The sequence below is a fragment of the Theropithecus gelada genome, chromosome 3, assembly GCF_003255815.1.
Source record: "Theropithecus gelada isolate Dixy chromosome 3, Tgel_1.0, whole genome shotgun sequence".
Taxonomy (NCBI): domain Eukaryota; kingdom Metazoa; phylum Chordata; class Mammalia; order Primates; family Cercopithecidae; genus Theropithecus; species Theropithecus gelada.
The window spans coordinates 21,651,371-21,675,189 of record NC_037670.1 but is presented as its reverse complement, the minus strand read 5'-3'; the positions used below and the strand labels follow the sequence as shown (position 1 = coordinate 21,675,189).

The following is a 23,819-nucleotide window of genomic DNA, read 5'->3' as shown; positions in this document are numbered from 1 at the left end:
ACTTTCCTGTCACAGGCCATCTCGGGTCCTGGTGTCCACTGCCCTGGCCTCTGTCACACATGCCCTTTCTAATTGGTTTTGCGGGTCTCCTCCTATAATCTGAAGAATGTGGATTCCTCCTGGAGCGACGCAGCCTGGCTGTGTGAAATGGAAGGTTCAGAAGTGGGAAGTTCTCTGGGCCTCTTCGGTAGATCACTTCCTGGTCTGGGATCTCAGGTCCTCTGTGGTGAGGGTGTTGGACTAAACCATCGCCATTCCTGCCAGCACCAGCATTCTGGTGGTGATCACACTCCAGCAAGTTCTAAATGCTGTCTTTTCTGCACCATTCCCAAATGTAGGAAAGCCGCATTTTCAGATTTTTGCTTTGTGTAAAATATTCATATTTTCCTTAAAAACTATGAATGACACTGTTTTTGATAACTTGTGTGGATTGTAGGAGAGGTATGTATCTCCTTCCTTAGGGCACCAACTTTCATTATAGCTATTCTGGAAGAGTGTTTTCCATTATTTCTGTATTGTATAATTATTATTTCCTGGTGACTTATGGACAATACTGAATATGATTACATTGCTTTCCCTCACTTTTGATTTTATGAACTAAAGATCAGGAGACATTCTTGGAGTGGGCGTTGTCCTGGACGCTTCTGTCCAGTGCTGGGTTTGCTCCAGGCAGACGTTCCCAGGAGGGACATTCAGACTGAATGGAAGGAGCAAGTTGAGCCGCCACCATGACTTCACCTGCAGGGCCTGGTAGTGGGTATCTTAATGCCTTGAAATGGGCATTGGCGTATGGACAGTCAAGGCGGGTTATGCTGCACACCTGCTGTGGTGTTTCAGAGTGGCCCTTCCTAGCACTTCTGCCAAAAAGCCCTCCTGCCCAGTGCCCAGGACAGTGATGACAGTGGACACTGAGGCCAGCAAAGCCTAGGATCCCAAAGACAGTGAGTCCCAAAATACGGACCATCCACCCTCAGCAATCCTGGCCTCTCAAGTACAAAAGGTGTGGGTGTGGCCTTCATGGTGAGGTGATCTGAATACATGTTGGCAAGGCAGCAGTGACAGCAGCTTCCCTGTCCTCATTCAGGTTGAAGGAAATCCCATCAATAGAAGTGGATCCTAGGGCCTGAGATTGCCCTTTTTAGGTGGCCCTTGGATTGGAGGGAGGGAGAGAGCCCTAAAATCCTCCTAGCTGTAACCCGGTGTCATATCCATTTGGTTTCAGGATTACTTTCTTTCTGGCACTTTTTAGATGTTTATTGTTTACAGACAGGGTCTTGCTCTGTAGCCCAGACTGAAGTGCAATGGAGTGATTATAGCTCACTGCAGCCTTGAACTCGTAGGTTCAAGTAATCCTCCTGCCTCAGCCTCCTGAGTAGCTGAGAGTACAGACACATGCCACCATGCCCAGCTAATTTTTTTAAACTTTTTGTAGAGATGGGGTCTTGCTGTGTTGCCTAGGCTGGTCTTGAACTCCTGGCCTCAAGTTGAACTCCTGGGCTCCTTGGCTTTCCAAAATGCTGAGGTAACAGGTGTGAGCCACTGCCCCCAGTTTCTGGCTCTTAAGTGAAGCAGCCAGGGCGCTCCTGAGACCCCTGTGGATCTCAGAGTGGGGATTGGCTGGGACACGTGCACGTGGACCCACACACATTCACACAGAGGCAGACACACTAGAGGTGAGTCTCTTAGGAGAAAGTTCACTGGCTTTCCTCCTGTGCTAAGAACAGCCTTTGCTCTAACACTCATCCTGTCTGCTGCTCAGCAAGCACAGTGGAAGACATTTCCATGAGCCGATGATGACTTTATTACCTTACGGGGAAAGGCAGGATCCTGGTTACAAAATCACAGAAGTGTTCCTGGACTCTGTACTTCCTGCCCCGCCTCTGAAGCTGCTGGGTCTCCTCCCCTTGGGGCAGGCCCACCGGGGCTCCGGGAGTTGTCTTAGTGGAGGCCCTGGGCTCCCAAGCTTTCTTCTTCCCAAGTGTGTCCCAGCTTAGGGGCTGATTCTTCCCTGCTGCCCGGTGTCTGAGCCTCTGTCTTGACAGGCTGCCTTGGCTCCTGCCCATCCTGCTTTCACTCCCAGGACTGAGCTCTGATTGCTGGTGTTCAACCCACAGAGAGGCTGTGCCACAGCTCACCCGGTGCTATGTTGGGGCTGAATTGTGCCTCCCCGCACAACTCCCCAACCCCCTTTACATGTTGTCATCCTAATCCCTGCCCAGTATCTCAGAATGCGACTGGATCTGGAGATAGGGTTGTTAAAGAGGTATTTCAGGTGTAGTGAGGTCATCAGGGTGAGCCCTGATCCAGTCTGATTGGTGACCTTTAAGGAGGAGATGAAGACACACACAGAGGCCTGTGAGGACACAGGGAGAAGACACCAGCCACAATCCAAGGAGAGAGGCTCAGAGGAACCTTGATCTTGGACTTCCAGCCTCCAGAATCTTGAGAAAATAAATTTCAATTTCAATTTTTTTTTTGTAAAAGATGATGTCTTGCTGTCACCCAGGCTGGAGTGCAACATTGCAGTTGTAGCTCCCTGCAACCTCAAAGTTCTGGGCTCAGGCAATCCTGCCTCAGCCTCCTGAGTAATTGGGACTACAGGTCTGCATCGCCACACCTGACTATTCTTTTAAAATTTTTCTGTAGACATGGGGTCTCATTATGTTGCCCAGGATGGTCTCAAACTCCTGAGATCAAGCCATCCCCCCACCTTGGCCTCCCAAAGTGCTGGGATTACAGGCATGAGCTATTGAGCCCAGCCTAAATGTCTATTGTTGAAGCCTCCCAGTTTGTGTTAGTTTGTTACAGCAGCCTGAGGAAATGATGCTGCCTGCCTGGATTTTGTCTGTCACGTCCTGGCTACTATGTCCTGCCCTCTCTCTCGTGGCTAGGATACTGCTGTGACTTTGTGCTAGACCTGAGCACAGGCTGCTGGTCCAGCTTACCACCCATCTTCTGATGATGGGCCGACCCCAGTGCCGGCGGCTGGATCTGCCTCCGGACTCTAGGTCATGGCTTCTCCCAGCCAGGTGCATGTTGTAATCTAGACTGTCCCCAGCCTAGAGGCCATTGGATGCGCCCCTCACCCAAAGCACAGATACTCTCTAGTCTTCCTGGGAGTCCTGAAAAGTGTCCCAGAAGAGAGCTCCCTGCCACACCAGGACCCGCCATGGGCTAGCTACCTACCCTTCTTCTTGTGAGGACACTTGGCTTATTTATTCTCCATTTTCTTCCCTGTCATGTCCACCTATTTGTTTTTGTTCAGCTGAGGCCATAGTTACCTCTTCCTTCGTGTAGCGTCTTGTTACACATTCAAAAGGTAGATAATGTTCCTTTTCAACCTGCTCCAAGCTAAACAGCAGCTTGTTGCTCAGGATCTCAGGTGTGGCGTGTTGTCTAGAAGAGCCTCTGAACATTGTCTGGTTAGCCAGTTTCCTTCTTCAAATACAACACTTGGATGAAATAGTCCAGCTGTGACCCACATGCACAGGATACAGGGGGCGGTCCTTGCCTTTGTCACAGCTGTTGTCATAGCCCACTCTGCACTCTGTGTTCATCCAACAGAATTTTCTGGAACATCAGTGACCCACACAGTGTCCCAGGCATGCTGCGTGGCCCTGGAGGGAGGCTTCTGTGGCATCTGTGTGGGCGCTGTGGCTGGGCTGCATAGGGAAGAGCACCCTCTAGGCAGAGACCACTGTTGCAGAGGAGTGAGCCCGGGAGTGTAGCGCCCACAGGTGGCTGAGCACAGCCGTTGGTGCTGCTGCAGGAGAGGGACCTGCAAGCTCACACCTGTCTCATTTTGTTTTCTGTGTCTGGTTTAACTACTTTGAGATGCCCCTCCAGTCCTAGAAACTGCACTGATCACACTGCCTTGGGCCTCTCCCCAGAGGAAACCACCTATGCTTACTAGTCTAACAATCTTAGCAGTTTGGAAATTCAGAATTTAAAAATGGTGTTGAACTATGCACTCGAAAAAGCAAAACAAAGCAAAACCCCCAGGCTAACCAGAAACATCTCCTTCCATCCCCATGGCTCCCTCTGCCAAAGCGCTGGGCCTCCAAGCACAAGCACACGCTGCCTTGGTGCAGTACAGCCAGTGCATGAGCTGGGGACAGCTGGGTTCCTGAGAAGGGAAGGACGATCCCTAGGTGCTGGAAGTCCAGCTGAGGTCCAGAGCTGCACCCTGGGTGGGTGGAGGGGTGGGGCCCATTGTTGGATCCTTCAGACTCGACATTCCCTTATCTTCCTTTCCTTTTTCCTCCTTTCCTCATTTCCCCTTCACTTACTTTCTTCTTTCCTCCCTGTCTCTCTCCCTTCTTCTTTCCTTCTCTTAATTCTTAGGACTGTACCTATTAGCACATACTTAAATGCATTAGGCACATACACCATGACCCATCCTACTCAGGGCCTGTGGTCATCCCTGCATGGTAGCAATCTGGGTAAGCGAACTGCTGAATGAGTTCTGATCTATGCTGTATTTAGGGAGCAAATTCTAAAAGCCTAGGCCATGGGTTGCCTATGAAAAGACAGAGAGCTGCCCCCCAGGCCTCTGGTGACCCAGGAGGAGATCAATGTCTTTTCCTTGGAAATTGTGCTGCTCACATCAAACAAGAGAAGATATTGTTGCCAATCAACCAGAAATATATCTCCAGGGACTTTCTGTCATTGGGAACCTTGACTGGCCCAGCAGGCACATCCGCGATGATAGAACAGGTTTGGGGACTTTTCCCCAGTGTTACGTGACCAGGCCTTGATCCAGCAGGAATCTGTTGCATGCTTGCTGGCGTCAGCTACTATTCCCAGTGCTGGTGATATGGAAATAAACCAAAGGGACAGAGCTTTACCCCTGAAGTTTCAGTGTAATTGCAGGAGCGTGCTCAAATCCAGTTGTATCTCACAGGGGGAATGAGCCACTTTTGTTTTTTCAGGTTCACGTTGGGCATGCTGGTTCACAAGGTGCTTGATTAGCTGTTTTGACATTAACATTCAAGGAAGCACTTAAGACCCAAACCAACAGCAAATACAACTTGCCCTTGAAAGCATTCCTGTCTTGTTTGTATTCTCTGATACTGTCTACTACGAAGGCCCTGACACCGCCTCCCACCTTGCCTATAGCTCAGTCCCCTGACACTGGGCCAGGATGAAAAGCCACAGAGGGATGGGGAGAGCCAAGGGCCGGGGCCACCACCAAGTCCTTCACAGCAGCTGCTTGGTATCCTCTCTGCAGGCCCGCTCAAGGTGGTGTTCCTGGTCCTTGCCTCCTTGTGTGCCTGGTATTCGGGATACCTACTCGCAGAGCTCATTCCAGATGCACCCCTGTCCAGTGCTGCCTATAGCATCCACAGCATCGGGGAGAGGCCTGTCCTCAAAGGTGAGTGCCGTGCTTGGGGTGGACGGCTGCCTTCATGGCTTGTGTGCAGAGGGAGGAGTGGTGGTTTCTGCCCCAGCTTGGGGCTTGGGGGGCCCTGATGGCTTTATATCAGGAAGGAGGAGGAGAGAAGTATTTTGCAGTTACTCATTTAGGTCCTACACCATTCTAAGGCATGTGCCGCTGCTGACCCCATGTGAGACTAGAACAGTGTGGCTTCTGGTTACCAGCACAAACCTGCAGCCTGACCTTGAACTGTGTTCTTTCAGCCCAGATCTTGGCTTCCTCCCATGGGAAGCACAGGAGGGTCCAGGTTCTGCGCTCCAGAATCATTTTAAGGTTTCTATCAGACTGAATAGCTGTTGGAAAGTCTTCTGTAATGTCTTGGGAAGCAAAAGCGAATAATTGAGTAGATGTGAAAGAAAGGTCAGACATTGTATGTCGGTGAACAGAGGCCCTCAACCATCAGCCTAGGAAAGGCCCAGCTCTCTGTAGGGTGGCTGCTTTCTGTCCTTCCCCGCAATCCAGGTGGGTTTTTCTGAGAGCCTGCTGTGTGCTGGGCATGTCCAGGAGCTAAGGAGAGACAGAGGACAAGCACATGAGGTCCCTGTCCCTTTGGCACTGAGACCCTAGTGAGGGGAGGTGACAGCTTAACACATGAACAAATGTGATTTGAGCATTTGTTCAATCACATTTGGAGGATGGGCGGGGAAAGCCTCTGAGAAGGAGGTGAAAATTGAGAAGCCATCTCAGTGAAGCAAGGGAGTAGACTGTGCTTGGTTCTGAGGGCTGTGTGCCAGTTTGGTTGGAAGCATCGTGGCTTAGTCCACGCAGGTTACTGTAAGAGAATACCATAGACTGGGGACTTTATAAACAACACATTTATTTCTCACAGTGTTGGAGGCTGGGAAGTTCAAGATCAAGGTACCTGCAGATTTCCTCTTGTCTGGGGGGGTACCTGCATTCTGCTTCTAAGACGGCTCTTTTTGCCAAACGAGGTCTCTGAGGCCCCTTTCATAAGGGCACTACTCCCATTCCTGAAGGCTTCACCTGCCAAAGGCCCCACCTCCTAACGCCAGCACACTGGGGGTTAGGTTCCAACATATGAATTTTGGGGGGACCTATTCAGTCCATAGCACATAAATTGCAAATTGGGGGCCCAGAGACAGACCTGAGACAAAATTTGTCTAAAAGCAAAACAAATGAAATATGGACAAATATTTTAAAATCAAGAGATTTCCCATAAAACTCCATGTTTATAGCATCTCTTGAAACAGTAGAAGCTCTTGTACCCCAGGCCCTCATTCCTGCAAGGCCACAATCAGCCACAGATGGGCAGGCTGTGGTTACACAAGGGCCAGATTCTGGCCAGGACCAAAGGCATTCATCCAGTGGCCCAGGTGTAAAGTCACAGGAACAGGGAAGGAACAAGGAAAATGAGGTCCTTGTGCTTTATACATAGAAAGAGTACCTACAAGTAGCGCTGATTACTATGTTCTTTGCCCTGGTTTCAATCTTATTTTACAATACACATTCTGGGAAAGACTGAATTATTGCCAAAGGAAATGCCTACTGTCAAAGTCCATTTATTTATTAATTCAGCAGGTATACTTAGTAACAGCCTCCCTCTCTGGGCCATGGTCTGAGTGCACGTGTTTTAAGGTTCATCCTTTACTTCTAAGAACCTCAGAGTCTACTAGAGAAGAACTTAAAAGCCAAATCATAATGTTAGCTGTTGGGAAGGGGTGAAATTTCAAAGGATTTATTAAAAATTATGTTGGAAAACTGTGGAACACTCTGATAGTAGACTGCTCCCTTTTCAAAATTTCACTGCAAATAGATATGCTGGTATATTTTTAATACAAAAATAAAGTATAAAAATCAATTTGCACAAATACAAAAAACTGGGTAATGGTAAAATACTTCTGTAAAAACCATTTCTTTTCAGATTAATTACCTTTTATGACCAAAAAAAAAGGGAGAAAAAATAACTTCATAGGAATTGACTATGACTGGGTGTTTTTATTTTTCCAAAGATTTTTGCCTTGAACTTGCCTGTCATCACACTTCCTTATTACATCTAGGCTATGGGTGAAGGATATGTGTGTCGAGGACATGGAAGACGCCCTCAAAGGGATTACTTTCTCTTTGAGTAATTTTTTACGTATCATTCATTCATGCATTTTTATTTTAATAGCTTTAGGGGTACCAGTGGTTTTTGGTTACATGGATGAATTGTATACGTGAAGGCTATGATTTTAGTGTACCCATTACTGAGTGGTATACGTCATACCCAATATGTAGTTTGTTATCCCTCACCCCCCTCTTACCCCAACTCCTGAGTCTCTAGTGTCCCTGATATCATTCTTATGCCTTTGCATGCCTGTGGCTTGGCTCCCACTTACAAGTAAGAACATGCAATATCTAGCTTTCCACTCCTGAATTACTTCACTTAGAATAATGGCCTCCAGTTCCATCCAAGTTGCTGCAAAAGACATTATCTTGTTCTTTTTTATAGCTGAGTGGTATTCCATGGCGTATATATATCACATCTACTCTTCAGTTGATAAGCACTTAGATTGGTTCCATATGTTTGCAATTGTGAATTGTGCTGCAGTAAACATACACGTGCATTTTTACACACAATTTAAAGTTTGTCCAGACAGTGGTGCCTCTGAAACCAGTCTTTTTAGAAGGGCTCATTAACGGGGTGGGCCAGGGACGTCCCCACCTTCTTCTTATGACTGAAGGAGGGCTGAGCTCCCAAAGGTGGTGGGAGAGGGGTGGCAAGTGGCCGTGATGTTCATGTCCTGGCTCCTGTGACTTGAAAGCTCCACTTTGGAGGGATATGGGACTGCTTGGGGCCTGCTGGGCTCAGCGTTTTGGGGCTAACCCTGCTGAGAGATCCAGGTGGGGAATGCTGCTTTGCAGCAAGGCTTATTTGGTGTTGGCAGCACCGGCATGGCTGGTGCGATGCTTTCAAGGAACAGCCTCACCCAAAACACAGGTGCCTTCCTGTCCACATGCTGCATGTACAGCCTCTTAGGGCTGCTCCCTCAAGCTCCTTCTAGGTTGATGTTGCTGAATTGTTAGGAAAGATGGTGTTTTCCCCAGCTTCAGAGCAACTTCAAGGATTAAGGCTCAGGTCCTGGTATCAGTGCAGGTTCTGGGATTTCTCAGTTATACTTTGCTCATGCAGGGCACTGTCCTGCAGGATGTTCATCTTAGATGTCCACAGGTGCGCCCATGCATTTACCTAGCGACCAACATGCTGCATCCGAATCTGAAGCACAGGAACAGACACATTCAGACTTGAGATTGGTACTGGGTACTGAGAGAAGCCACTGAGAAGCTAGAAAACGAAGAACTCAACACAGTTGCTAGAAATGGATGGAAACTAGGAATCCAGGAGCACATGGATGATTATCCATCCTTGAAAGGACTCATGGAGTTCCTCCAACACAGATGAGGACCCTGTGTTCCTTGAGCCTATGGTCTGGTGGAAGACATTGGTGTTCCTTAACTAGAGCAAGGCCTGGTGGCTCTGCACTGGGCTAACTACCAAGGCAGAGAGGTGCTTTGGGCTGGGCTGATAGGACCTACAAGCTAAGTGGGAAGGAGAAGACCCTGGGAGGAGGGCTCCTGGGATCTGAGTGACTTCCATGTGTGGCCATCAGCATGTTAAAGACCGTAGGGCAATGAAGGATGGTGCATTCATTTCTTGCCTTTAAAGATTGGGTGTTCAGCCTTATGGTTAGGTTGGGCCGGGGCTTGGTCTATAAACCAGAAGCATCAAGGGAACTGCCTTTCCTGCGTGTTTGCAAAGCACAGACCTTGCTGTTCTGGTCAGGAGCTCTTTCCAGCCAGGCTAGGTCTGGGCAAGCCAGAGAGGCATTCTCGAGTCACACAAGTGTAGGGCCCAGCACCTATACTTAATTTAAATTCATTTAATCCTGTCTTCCTTTAACATTTTGATATCTGTTCATCGTGGGTTATTTTGCATTCATGTTGTTTGTTTTTTGTTTTTTGTTTTTTTTTTTTGAGACGGAGTCTCGCTCTGTCACCCAGGCTGGAGTGCAGTGGCCGGATCTCAGCTCACTGCAAGCTCCGCCTTCCGGGTTCACGCCATTCTCCTGGCTCAGCCTCCCGAGTAGCTGGGACTATAGGCGCCCGCCACCTCGCCCGGCTAGTTTTTTGTATTTTTTAGTAGAGACGAGGTTTCACCGTGTTAGCCAGGATGGTCTCGATGTCCTGACCTCGTGATCCGGCCGTCTCGGCCTCCCAAAGTGCTGGGATTACAGGTGTGAGCCACCGCGTCATGTTGTTTTTTTTTAACAATTATTGCATTCAACTGTTACTTATTTTGATTCTTGAGCTTTTGGGTACCCCCTTAAGCTTCACACCTGAAGCCAGCACCTCACTGGCCTCACCCCAGTTCCAGCTACTCCTGTCTCTCTCTCAGACATGTTGTCACTACAAGTGCATGTGGAAGAAGGCTAGAAGCGTCTCAGTGCAATGCTACTTTAGATTGAAAAAAAGGTGCTCTGCTGACCAAGGCAGAGAGGTGCCTGTGGATGGTGATTTTGTACAGGAGTGCTAAGCAGGCATTGCAGGGGTTCGCACCACTGGACCCATTTGTAGATGTAATGGCCACCCGTTTAGGTGAATGTGAGCAGATACAAAGGAATAAAGACGGCCCAGCCTGCCCCAGGCTTGCTGTGTAAGTGGTGTGGGGGGAGCAGGGGAGGGTCATCTCTCAGGCTGATGGGAAGGCTGCTGCTGAGCTTTGACACCCTGTCACCTCTCGAGTGTCAGTTAGCACATTAATTCAAGCATTGCTGTTCGAGGGGACTGCCCAGCGAGGCAGAAACAAGACACACTTGGCAGAGAATGAGAACACGGAAGGATGGCTAACACGGCCTTTCCATGTCTGAATGGGCATCACTGCAGAAGTGAATGAACCATGTTTTCCTCCTTGTTCTAAGAAGACAGCGCTGAGCCCACCAGCTTCCACAGCTAGCTAGAGGACAAAGCTGCAGGGCACAGATTGGGAGCCAGAATTTTTAGTAATTAGGATTTTGAAGAGCAGATCCAGCTGCCCAGGAAACTTGGGAGCTCGAAGTCACCCCTTGCCCACCCCTCATCCTATGCCCAGAGTTCCAAGGAAAGTGACCCTGAGGTGCTTCTCAATACCACATTTGAGTCTTTTTTCTCAAAATCGATCTTTTAATTATAGTATGCTATGTGGTCATCAACACAGTGATACACAGGAGTTTCTTAGACATATGCAGCACGAAGCATGCCATACACATCTGTGGGCAAATCCAAGTTTTCTGATTTGGATCCTATTAGGACATAACCAAGGAGTCTTCTGTGTTAGGAAATTCTGAACTGTAACTTCTTGTATCTCAAAGAATAATAAAATATATGTATTTACAGTGCTTTATAAATCTAAAAGCAAGAAAGCATATAATCTTTGTCCCAAACTACCTTTTATAAATTTCACCTCTGGAGATTAGGTAGACACAGTGTCTGAAAAGAAATGTCTGGAATCAAGACCCTCTAACGGCTGCAGCACGGCACTAGTGCACAGCGAGATGGCTCGAGGGCAAACGATTCAGACCCTGAGAGGACTGACCTACTACACGCCACTTTCTGTACTTCCTCTCACCCTCAACCCTTGGTCATTCAGTCTGTCAGCACCAGTGTTCTGGAACTGCTTTCCAGACTACCACATCACCAAACCCAGAGCTGCTAGAACTGGGGGGGACTCAGATGCTGGCAGCCCCAGCTTTCCCACCACCTTTTCCCCATATTATCCTCAGGGTGGCATCTTTGTGCTGTTCCTGCCCAGGCCCCCACGGGCTGTTGCTGCTGCTACTCCTTCCCCGCCTCCCCTTCTCTCCTCCTCTTCTTAGATCTCCCCTCATCTCCCTCCTCCTCCTCTTCTTTGTCCTCTTCCTCATCCTCCTTTCCCTTCTCCTCCTCCCCATCCTCCTCCTCCCCATCCTCCTCCCTCTATCCTCCTCCCCCTCTTCCCCCTTCTTCCCCTTTTCCTCCTCTTGCCCCTCTTTCTCCTCCTCCTCTCCCTTCCTCCCTTCTCTTCCTCTTGTTATTTCTCTCCTCCTCCCTCATATCCCCACCTTCTTTCCTTCTCTCCCTGCTCCTCCTCATCTTCTCTTCTACCTCATCCTCCATCCCCTCCCCGCCTCCATCGTCCTCCTTCTCCTGTCCCTCCTCCTCCTCCTCTTCCAGCTTGCCCGCTCAGGCTGGCCAAACTCCAGCCCCTGCATCATGTTTTCTTCATACCCAGGGCCCAGAAGACCCAGTAACCAACTCCTTCCTGCCCTCAGTTTCCTGATCTGTGTAGCCTAAGGCTGGTGAGATTTTATTTTTTATTTATTTACATTTTTTATTGAGACAGTGATATGGTTTGACTGTGTTCCCACCCAAATCTCATTTTGAATTGTAGTTCTCATAATCTGCACGTTTCATGGGAGGGACCCAGTGGGAAGTAATTGAATCATGGGGGCAGTTACCCCCATGCTGCTGTTCTCATGATAGTGAGTGAGTTCTCACAAGATTTGATGGTTTCGTAAGGCGCTCCCCCTTTGCTCAATTCTCATTCTTCTCCTTGCTGCCACCATGTGAAGAGGGACATGTTTCCTTCCTCTTCCGCCATGATTGTAAGTTTCCTGAGGCCTCCCCAGCCCTGGACAACTGCTAGTCAATTAAACTTCATTCCTTTATAAATTACCCAGTCTTGGGTATTTCTTCATAGCAGCATGAGAATGAACTGATACAGACTGGGTCTTGCTCTGTTGCCCAGGCTGGAGTGCACTGACAGGATCCTGGCTCACTGCAGCTGGCTGGAGAGATTTTAAACAGCTCCATCCCCGAACTGCCTACCAAAAACAAAGCAGTCCCTCAATAAGTATACGTTGACTGAGTGGTTTCATTAGTTAAGGAAGGGGCTTTGCAATACAGTGACCCTGTTTTAAGGACAGGAACAGTGAGATTCAGTCCGTGCAACTGGTTCTTGGAGTGGCACTGCTGGTCTCTGCTCACTTTCATTCATATTGGAGCCCCCAGCCACCTGTTCTAGGACTGGCATTGATGTTGAGCTCATTGACCTTTGGGTTCTAGAATCCAGCTTTCTGGCAAGCTGGAGACATTTGTTGTCATTCCCATGATGCCCTTGGCCTCCATCATTCCCCAGAGATGAAGGATCGAGAGTCCTCGGGCCCATGTAGGAGCTCATTTGATGCCAAGGTACCGCCACCTGAAAAATAAGAACTTGCAGACTTTCTTTTCAACAGCAAGGACCAGGAGAGAGCTCCTGGTATCCACTTGTTGCTCTGAGCACCTTTATTGTGTCACTGGACAATCACTGTAGCCCTGAACATCAGTGCTTGCCTCCTGAGGAAACTGAGGCACCGAGCACTTCACCAGCTTCATGGCCAAGATTATGGGGAGTGAGACCCCTGAGTCTCGAGGCCTTACTGCCACGCCGCAGCTGTAGCGTCTCGCCCCTGGTGGCTTTCAGGCTTTCCTTTATCCGTGTGCACCCTGCTTTGTCCACCTGCTTACCTATCCTTTCCTAAGTGCAGCTGCAGAGGGCCTTTGGTTCTGGTCTTGGATCCCATCCTCCTTAACCTTGCAGGTCTGCACTCTCCTTGTGTTCATGCCATGGAGATTGCCTCCCCGTCATTTCTACATACGCTGAATCTGAGCTCATCAGTGTGTCTCGCTGAATTTCCTTTCTAGACACGGCCTCTTCTGCTCCTCATGTGATCCCTGTGGTTGCTGGAAATCTGTTTGAGCACCAGCTGCTCATGCTAGGGCCTCTCTCGGTGTTTCTTTAGTCCTTTTATTACTGGAAAGATTGAGGCTCACACTGGGTTCATCTGCGGTGTGAAAGACTGTGCTCACCCAGCAAGGCACAGAACCCTGGCTCTTACCTGGCTCCTTCTCATCCTGTGAAGCCCAGTTGCCTGGATCGCCCTCCTCCCTTCCTCCCCATCTCTCTGTCTCTACCCCACCCCCCTACCCCCACCCCTCATTTTCCTCTTAACCACTGAACCAAGGATCGAGTTAAAGTTTTTATCACTCTGTGCAGGGCCTCCTTGGTTTTATATACTGATTCCCTTTTATTCCCACTTCCGTCTCCAGTTCCCCACACCCCTGAGGTGTTTAGGGATGCCTTTTTGTTTGAATATCTGACTGCAGAATGGGCCACTGTGTTTGGCGGGCATGTCCTTCAGTGTCATTTTGTAGACCCCATTCTAGTTCTCCTTTGTCCTTCAGGACCAAGCCTTGAGGGCGCATCTTCACGGAGGTCTCTCGGAGGGCCATGCTTCACACCATCCCGCCTAGGCCCATTTCCCACTCTGTGCACTTGAGGTCAGGCCCGGACTGGCCTCCAGCTCCTCACCTCCTTGCTGTTCTGCTGCAGGGATAGACTTGGGTGAAATTTCCTTTGGGATATATCTACCTAGGAGTGGAACTATTTGGCCATAGGGAAGCTGGAGACATTATGCCTATGATGCCCTTAATTTGACTGAGCCAAGCTAGAGGCCTTCTTCTAACATGTGGTTCATGGGGCTCCCTCCTCCCCATATTCACCTGCAGGCTTCAGGGACCAGCTTCCTGAGTTGGCCCATCCTGAGAGGTGCTCCGGGGACCTCACTGCACCAACAGGCAGCTCTTAGGTTACTAATGAGTTTATGAACACCAAGTTGAGCCTGAGGCTGCTATTTCTTTCTGACAGACAGGAGGAGGAATGAGAAACAGCTTAGGAGAAAAACCCGAGCTCACTAGAACCTCAGTGGGTGCACACCGGATGCAGAGTGCCGATGCCGGAGGGCCCATGCAAGAGGGTGCTGAGCTCTTCCCATGGCAGCCAGAGCCAAGGGCTGCTCCGGGCAGGCTGTGACCACGCGGCACGTTTATGAAGCCTTTGTCCCCGTCGCCCCATTCTGTAAATCACAAATTCCCACTTCGCTGGCTTTTCTATTGGGCTGTTCTCTTTTCCTACTTTATTTGCAGGGAGTTTCTTATCTATATTGAGCGATTAGATTAATGCCTACTTTGTACATAGCGCATATCATCATCTGAAAAGATCTTCTTTGGCCAAGTGTCGTGGCTCACGCCTGTAATCCCAGCACTTTGGGAGGCCAAGGTGGGTGGATCACTTGAGGTCAGTTGTTCAAGACCAGCCTGGCCAACATGGTGAAACTCTGTCTCTACTAAAAATACAAAAATTAACCAGGCATGGTGGTGGGCATCTGTAGTCCCAGCTACTTGGGAGGCTGAGGCAAGAGAATCACTTGAACACCAGGAGGTGGAGGTTGCAGTGAGCTGAGATGGCACCACTGTACTCCAGCCTGGGTGACAAAGTGAGACTGTCTCAAAAAAAAAAAAAAAAAAATATATATATATATATATATAAAATATATATATATTTTCTTTGACTTTACTTTCTGCCTCTTCTATTTGTGTGTGAGCTATTCTATTCATGCTATACCTGTAGAATCTAGGCCAGTTTCTGGTGTTTAATAAATGTTTGTAAGTGAGTAAAGGAGTGAATCTAGTTTAGAGCCATGTGTAGCCCACACACAGCTCACAGCCCCAGGCTGTACAGGTGAGCTTCAGGGGAGAGTCACTAGAAACAGCACCCTGTTGACTTTGTCTTGCATGTAGTCAGATCTTAGGGAGGGCCATCATTTTCTCAGAAAGTCTTGTAAAACAGAACTAAACCAAACACATCAGCTGTATTCAGTCACCTCCCTGGACTCTCAACCAAAACAAAATGAACTGACAACTCTTAAATGGCCATAGTTGAGGTAACACTGAAATTCAAGTCATGAAAACTAACATGTAATGCTAATCTTGCCACTAACTTGCTGTTAACATCTTGGAGTTGTTCCTTATCTGTCAGTGAGGGTGCATAGCAGATGCCACCTATACGTATACTAAGGCTCATTCCAGTCTTGAGATGACATCTACCTCCAATGGTGCCATGTCCTCTGAAATATCGCTGTCCTTAGTAAAACCCAGGATTACCCCGGAAGCACATTGTGTAGGATTCACTGCAGTGCCCTCTGGCTAAAGTCATATAGGAGCAATGCTACTCTCACTTGGTGGCAAAAGCTTAAGGCTTAATAAAGGTGACACAGTGCTGGGAATGGCCACCAACCCGGGGCGGGGGGAGTTCAGCAACTTTTGACAGTGGCTTCCCTTAGCCAAATGCACACCCAGCCATACTACCTTCACTGGACTCAGAAGCACCTAATAAATAATTAGCATTGATTAGCAGAGAAACAAACACTTTTTGATGGCTTCTGGTCTTTGGTTTTTGCAGACTGGACTTTTAATCTCCTATAGAACAACGAGGTAATTGAAATGGTCAAAATGCCATATGCAAACAGCCACCTCCTTTGTTTGCCTGGTTATATTGACAGGATCTTATTTCATGACTCGATATTTCTAGTGACTTTGCATGGATCGCCTACCCTCTGGAATAATCTTCCTTGTTTATAGGAGTTAAAATGAGATCATTGTTCCCAAATCAGGAAGTATTTTTAAAAGACAGATTCCTGGACCCCACTCTGGGAAATTCAAAGCTCCCTAGGTCCAGGGTGGAAGCTAAGAACCTGTATTTATTTTAATGTTTTAAACTTGGCTTCATACAGAGCCAAATTTGATCGTCCTGGATCTAAGCAGTCGTTATGGTTTCTTTTAAATCTAAGGTTCTTTGTGATTTGTATCTGAATTTCATAAAACCTCCTCTCCACTCTTCCAAGTCCCAGTCTACACATTCCTGTGGTTACAGCACATCTGGGGAAAGCCACCAGGAGAGTCCAGACGCAAGGCTGCACGAGCTCCATAGCTAGGTTCTCATTGCTGTCGCTACTTTCAGAGCCGGGTAAAGTAGCTATCGTATTATAAACCAGGAGTTGCCCATAAGGACGAGGAATCAGCTGGATTTTCCTCAACAAGAGAATAATTTCTTAGACTGAAACTGACAGCAGAAGGCCGACTGCATCTTAGGGAATGGTGTCGCTGCTGGAGGCTTTCAGTCTTAAAGATGCCAACTTTTCATGAGGCATAAAAAACAGGAGACTAAATAGAAGGCCCACTGTTCTCCCTGGCTGGGACACTGGCTTCTACGTAAGCCACAGGAACTTTACCTTTTGATTGTTTGGGGGAAGGAATTCCAGGAAAAACACTGAAGACCTTGATGTGGTTCTCTAGGCAGGGTTTGGAAAGAACTGTGTTTTCCCAGGAGCTGTGTCCACCCTCCAACCCCACACTGAGTTAGGAACATGGTCTTCTTTCTTCATTCACGTGATGATACTTTGTGCTTCTGGGAAATGGATGGAGGACTCGGAAAGCCTACTGACTCTTTTTTTTAATGACACATGGGTTCCCTGCCCACTCCCAGGGCCTGTGAGGAAACACAAAGGCCCATCTGGGTGTCATCCTTAGTCACTAAAGCCGCATACTCCCTGGAGCATATGAGGCACATCAAACGCCTCCCTTCTGGAAAGCCCGCCTGCACATGTCCACACGAAACAGGACTCTCACTTTGCAGAGCTCCAGGGGCTGCAAGTCTGGAAGCTGGGGAGGAGGCCATGCTTCTGGCTGACGGGCTGCCAGGCCCTGTAGTGGGGACCTGCTCGTTCTGCTGCTGACCCCGTAGGAGGAGTCCCTGGGGAGAGCATCCCTATGGGACCCCCACAATGGCCCCGCTGGAAACTCCAGCACCAGCCCTTTGGGTGAGTGTCCTGGGTCCAAGGGTGGGAGTGCTGGGCAGGCCTGTGTAGGCCTGTGCACCCTAAGCCCCAGCCCCTGAGGCAGGAGGAGGGACAGGAACAAGTTAGGCTAGAACTCAGCCCACTGTTCTCCAGTTGGGGCTCTTCTCACCCAAGCTCCTCCTTTCCATCCACCTAAGTTTAGAAGCTGCTGCTCCTGCCTTGGGAACCTGTCATGGGATTGAGGCCAGGCCTGGTGCCCTTTGATCATTGCAAAGGTTCCCAGTGCCTGTTGGTGCCAGAACCATGGAAAGCCAGGAAACAAAGAATGCAGATGTCAGGTGGGAGGAAGGCCCAGGTACCCTGTGGCCCTTCAGCCTCCCAGGGTGCTTATAAAAGAAATATTTAATGCATCTGAAATAAACTTTACCTGGAAAGCATTTACTGCTAGTTTCAGAATGAAAAATGTATTTTTAGGTCAAAACTGTTATTCGATATGTTTGCAGGCACAACCCTTAGCTAAATCACAAAACACGGATTATTTTATAAATCTTTCCACCATTTCTGGAAAGAAGTACTCCTTGGCTTTGTTATCCTCTCCTCCCTCGTTAGTTAAAGGTTTAACTTTGAATTTAGGCTTAACTTCTCTCTGCTTCCTCTATTGCTTTTGAGGTTTATTGACCAGAACATGTGACTTGCACAGGAGCCAGAATCATCCCAAAGGTTAGTAGAGACTGGAGAAATATGAGGACCAGATATTTATACCAGTTTAGTTGCAAAGAGACACTGCCTTATTCATCTTGTGTTCCCATTTCTGTTTGTCTTAAGATATTTTTTAATTTCCCTTTTAATTTCTTCTCTGATCCATTTTAATTTCTTCTCTGATCCATTGGTTGTTCAGGAACATGTTGTTAAGTGTCTACATATTTGTAGATTTCCTGAAATTACTCCTGTGATTAATTTCTCGTTTCATACCCTCATGGTGGGGATCTTCTCTTTGCCTCCTTTGTGGTGTCTTCAGATCCTGTTTGCCCATTTGTAATGGTTCAGCTGGCTTCACCACAAAGGAAAACTACCTTTTCCATCTTCCCTTGCTACCTCTTGTGCTAAGCTGCTGCCATACTGTTGTCCTAATGACCATACCCTCCAGGATGCAGAGGTGGTTTTATCTTTTAGGAACCATCAGGGCCATGGATGTGGCATGCCATCCACCTCTGTGAGTAAGCATACCACACCTGTCAGCATGCACAGCGTGTCTGTGTAGAGGCGCACGTCCTCTTCGTCCTCCAGCTGAGAGGATTCTGTATCCAGTTTACTCCCTGCAGCATCCTGATGATGACAAAAAGACCTGGAAGTGTTTCCGAGACAGTTCATAAGTCTCTGAGAGCAGGTCCTGGTTAAACGAACCATGGAGCTGCCGTGCTGAGAACAGCACTGCCCACGGGAAAGCGGACAGGTCTGTGCGCTTGTGAAGGGAACAGGTCGCCGACGCTAAAGGGGAGCACGGGCTCCAGGGAGGATTCCTGAGTATTCCCATTCGTGTATTCTCTCTGAATTCGTGTATTCTCTGAATTGAGAGAATACACGAATTTGCATACACAGGGTGTCTGCAAAGTTGGGAACCAGGACACACCTACTTTTAAACTGTCAGTTACATTTTCAAATGCTATATTCAATGTGTTTTCAGGCGAATACCTAAGTAATGAGTATAATTATTAAATTGAAAAAAAGGAACAAAATGCAGAGTGTCCAAAAATCTAGAAACAGTGGAAAAAATAGTCTATTTGTAGCACGTTTTCATGTGAGCAATTGGACACTTGCTTTAAATTTAGGTATCTGGAAATTGACAAAAAACAAAACAAAACAAAACAAAAACATTAAGTTAATTGTTTGAAAAGTTTCACCACATTGGCCAGGCTGGTCTCAAACTCCTGATCTCAGGAGATCCACCCGCTTTGGCCTCACAAAGTGCTGGAATTACAGGCCTGAGCCACCGTGCCCGGCTGAGTATTTTTAAAAAGGGAAAAGAAACTGTAGGCTATTTGAGTGTTAACTGCTAAGAAGAATAAAATAAAACAGGAAGTGGGGCTGGGTGGTACTGAGGTGGGCTGGAGTGTTGAGATGAGATGGGGTCGGCAAGGAGAAAGATCTGAAGGAGGGAGCCAGCCTTCAGGATTGGTGTGAGCACTCACGGGAGAGCTCTGTGTTTTCACCTATGGGGATGGAGGACTGTGGTCACCAAGAAACCCAGACCACATCCAGCTCGGCCCTGACAGCTTGCTCTGATGTCACAGCACCTCTCTGTGCCCAGTTTTCTCCAGCGGGCCCTTCCAGCACCAGTGCTGTTTGCCCTGGTCATGATAGCTTTTATCTTTAATTAATTCATTGACAGCATGTGTTGATATACGTATACATTGTGGAATGGCCCAATCAAGCCACTTAACGTGCATCACCTCACATATTTAACGTTTTTATGTGATGAAAACACTTAAAATGTACTCTAATGGTGATTTTCGTGTATACAATGCAGTAGTTCCCCCTACTTAGCTGTGGTTTTGCTTTCTGTGATTTCACTTACCTTTGGCCATTCACAGTGCAAATATACTAAACGGAAAACCCCAGAAAAAAGCAATTTATATGTTTTAAATTGTGTGCCATTTTGATTAGTGTGATGTAATCTCACACCTTCTCGTCTTGTCCTGCCTTATCCCATGGGGGACGTGAATCTTCCCTTTGTCCAGCATCTCGGTGCTGTACGCACTCCCTGCCTGTTAGTCACTTAGGAGCCAGCCTGGTCATCAGATTGACTGTGACAGTATCTGTGTTCAAGTCACCTTTATTTTACTGAATAATGGCTCCACAGAGCAAGAGTAGAGGTGCTGGCAACTTGGATATGCCAAAGAGAAGCCGGAAAGTGCTTGCTTGCTTGCTTGCTTCCTTTTTTTTTTTTTTTTTGAGATGAAGTCATGCTCCGTCACCCAAGCTGGAGTGCAGTCGCGCCATCTTGGCTCACTGCAACCTCCGCCTCCCAAGTTCGAGTGATTCTCCTGCCTCAGCCTCCCAAGTAGCTGGGATTACAGGTGCTCACCACCATGCGTGGCTCATTGTATTTTTAGCAGAGACAGGGTGTTGCCATATTGGCCAGGCTGGTCAACTCCTGAGCTCAGGTGATCTGCCCATCTCAGCCTCCCAAAGTGTGGGATTACAGGCATGAACCACCACGCCCAGCTGGAAAGTACTTTCTTTAAGTGAAAAGGTGAAAGCTCTCAATTTCATAAGGAAAGAAAAAAATCATTTGCTGAATTTGCTAAGAACTTCAATAAATACAGTAAGATATTTTGCGAGAGACCACATTCATGTAACTTTATTAGAGTTAGTTGTTAATCTCTTGCTCCAACTAATTTATAAATTAAACTGTATTGTTAATTATTGTTAATCTCTTACTTTGCCTAATTTGTAAATTAAACTTTATCACAGGTATGTCTGTATAGGAAAAAAATAATAATAATATAGGTAGAGCATCCCAAATCTGAAAACACACAACCTGAAATGCTTCAAAATCTAAAACTTTTTGAGCAGCAACATGATACTCCAAGGAAATATTCATCGGAGGTTTTTGGATTTGGGATTTTCAGATTTGGGATGTTCAACTGGTAAGCATAATGCAAACATTCCAAGATCCAAAAAAATTTGAAACACTGCTGGTCCCAAGCATTTTGGAGAAGGGACACCCAACTGGTATATATAGGGTTCTGTACTATTTGTGGCTTCATGCATCCACCTGGTATCTTGGAATGTACCCTTTGTGAATGACAGGAAGACCACTGTATATTGTTATTAACTGTAGTCACTATGATGTGCAATAGATCTGTTGAACTTATTCCTCCTGTGTAGCTGAAACTTTGTACATTTCCACCAACATCTTCCCAAACCCTGAACCTCTGGCCTCTGGTAAGACCATCCTCCTCTCACCATCCTACTCTCTGCTTCTATGAGTTCAACTTGTTTAGATTCCACATGTAGGTGAGAACACGTGGTGTTTGTCTTTCTGTGGGTGTGTTGTTTCTCTTAGCATAATGTCCTCCACATTCATCTACGTTGTCACAAATGGCAGGATTTCCTTCTCTTTTAGGCTGAATAGTATTCTATCGTGCACTCTATTATACCACATTTTCCTTATTCATTCATTCATCGATGGGCACGTAGGTTGATTCCGTATTTGGCTCTTGTGAATAATGCTACAGTGAACCTGGGAGTGCAGATCTCTGTTTGACATACTGATTTCATATCCTTTGGATGTATGCTCAGATGTGAGATTGCTGAATCATATATTCTACTTTTAATTATTTGAGGAATCTCCATACTGTTTTTCCATAATGGTTATACTAACCTATGTTCCCACCAGTAGCGTATAGGGTTTTCTTTGCTCCACATCTTCACCAACACTCATTATCTTTCCTGTTATTAGTAATAGCCATTCTAACAGGTGTGAGCTGGTATCTCATCATGCATTTGCATTGCCCTGATTGTCAGTAATATTGAACATGTTTTCATATACATTTTAGTTATTTGTATGTCTTATTTGGAAAAATCTTTATTCAAGTTCTTTACCCATTTTTCAATCAGGTTTTTTATTTGTTTTCTTGTTATTGGTTTTTTGGGTTCCTTGTATGTTTTGAATATTAATCACTTACCAGATTTACACTTTGCAAATATTCTCCCCCATTTTGTAGGTTGTCTCTTCACTCCGTTGATTGTTTCCTTTGCTGTGCAGAAACTTTTTGGTTTGATGTAATTCCCGTTGCCAATTTTTGCTTGTGTTGCCTGTATTTTTAGGGCATATTCCTCAAATCATTGCCCAAACCAACATCATGGAGCTTTTCCCTTATATTTTATCTAGTAATTTCATATTTTCAGGTCTTATGTTTAAGTCGTTAATTTATTTTGAGTTGACTTTTTTATGTGGTGTGAGATGAGGATCTAATTTCATTCTTCTGCATATGGAGATCCAGTTTTCCCAATACCATTTATTGAAGGGACTGTCCTTTCTCCATTAACTTGAGTTGATATTATGATGTTAACTGTGGGCTTTTCATATGTGGTCTTTATTGTGTTAAGGAACATTATCATGAAAGGATTTCAATTTTGTCAAATTCTTTTCTTCTACTTTCTGTCTAAACCATATGACATTATCATACAGCTTTTGTCCATTCTGTTGATGTGGTATATCACATTATTGATTTGTGTATGTTGAATCATCCTTGCATCTGTCCTTGCAAGGATAGGTCCCTCTTGGTCATGGTGATTTAGTTTGGATATTTGGCCCTGCCCAAATCTCATTTGGAATTGTAATTCCCAATGCTGGAGGTGGAGCCTGGAGGGGGAGGTATTTGGATCATGAGGGTGCATCCTTTACAGCTTGGTGCTGCCTTTGTGATAGTGAGTTCTTGTGAGATCTGGTAATTTAAAAGTGTGTGGCACCTCCCCCTGCCACTCTATCTCACTTGCTCCTACTTTCACCATGTGACATGCCTGCTCCCCTTCACCTTCCACCATGATTGTGATTGTAAGCTTCCTGATGCCTCCCTAGAAGCTAAGCAGATGCCAGCACCAAGCTTTCTGTAAAGCTTGCAGGACCATGAGCCAATTAAACCTCTTTATAAATTACACAATCTTAGACATTTCTTTATAGCAATGCAAGAATGGACTAATACACATGGTGAATGATTTTTTTAATGTCTTGTCGAATTCAATTTGCTAGTATACATATTTTGTTGAGGAATTTGGCATCTACGTTATCCGGGATATTGACCTACACTTTTATTTTCCTGTAGTGCCCTTGTCTGGCTTTGGTATCAGGGTAATACTGGCCTCATAAAGTGAGTTTGGAAGCATTCCCTCCTCTTCAGTTTTTTGGAAGAGTTTGAAATTGGTTGGTATTAGTTCTTTAATTGGTTGGTAAAATTCAGCCATGAAGCCATCTGGTCCTGGGATTTTTTTTTTTTTTTTTTTTTAATGAAGACTTTTTTTTACTGACTTAGTCTCCTTACATTTATTGGTCTATTCCTTTTTTTGGTGTATAATTGTTCACAATAGTCTCTTATGATACTTCAGTGTTTCTGTGGTATCAGTGGCAATGTCTGCTCTTTCATTACTGATTTTATTTTGAGTCTTCTCTTTCTTTTTTTCTTAGTCTAGCTAAAGGTTTGTCAATTTTATCTCTTTTCAAAAAACCAGGTCTGTTTTTATGACCTTTTCTATTGTTTTTCTAGGCTCCATTTCATGTACTTCTGTTATGATTGTTGTCATTTTTTTCCTTCTAACTTTGGGCTTAGTTTGTTCTTCATATTCTAGTTTCTTGATGTATAACCTTAGGTTGTTTATGTGAGACCTTTTTTTTTTTTTTTTTTTTTTTTTTTGGAGACGGAGTCTCGCTCTGTCGCCCAGGCTGGAGTGCAGTGGCCGGATCTCAGTTCACTGCAAGTGAGACCTTTTTTTAATGTACGCATTTATTACTATAAACTCCTCTTAGAACTGTTTTGCTGTATCTCATAAGTTTTGATTTGATGTGTTTCTGGTTTTTTTTTTATTTTTTGTCTCAAGATAGTTTTTAATCTCCCTTTTAATTTCTTCTTTGATCCATTGGCTGTTCAGAAGCCAATGTTGTTTGATTTCTATATATTTGTGAATTT

At 46.3% G+C, this 23,819-nt stretch overlaps 1 protein-coding gene across 2 annotated transcripts in view; it reads left to right on the top strand.

Moving 5' to 3' along the window:
* The window catches only part of FAM3B (family with sequence similarity 3 member B), a 59,904-nt gene that overhangs the window by 754 nt on the left and 35,331 nt on the right, over nucleotides 1-23,819 (top strand). The window contains exons 2-3 of one of the 2 annotated variants that reach the window (XM_025379757.1): nucleotides 2,928-2,934; nucleotides 5,231-5,374. In XM_025379757.1, the coding sequence (XP_025235542.1) occupies nucleotides 2,928-2,934; nucleotides 5,231-5,374 (151 nt within the window). The remainder of the gene's footprint in view (nucleotides 1-2,927; nucleotides 2,935-5,230; nucleotides 5,375-23,819) is intronic. The other variant, XM_025379759.1, reaches the window with a different exon arrangement.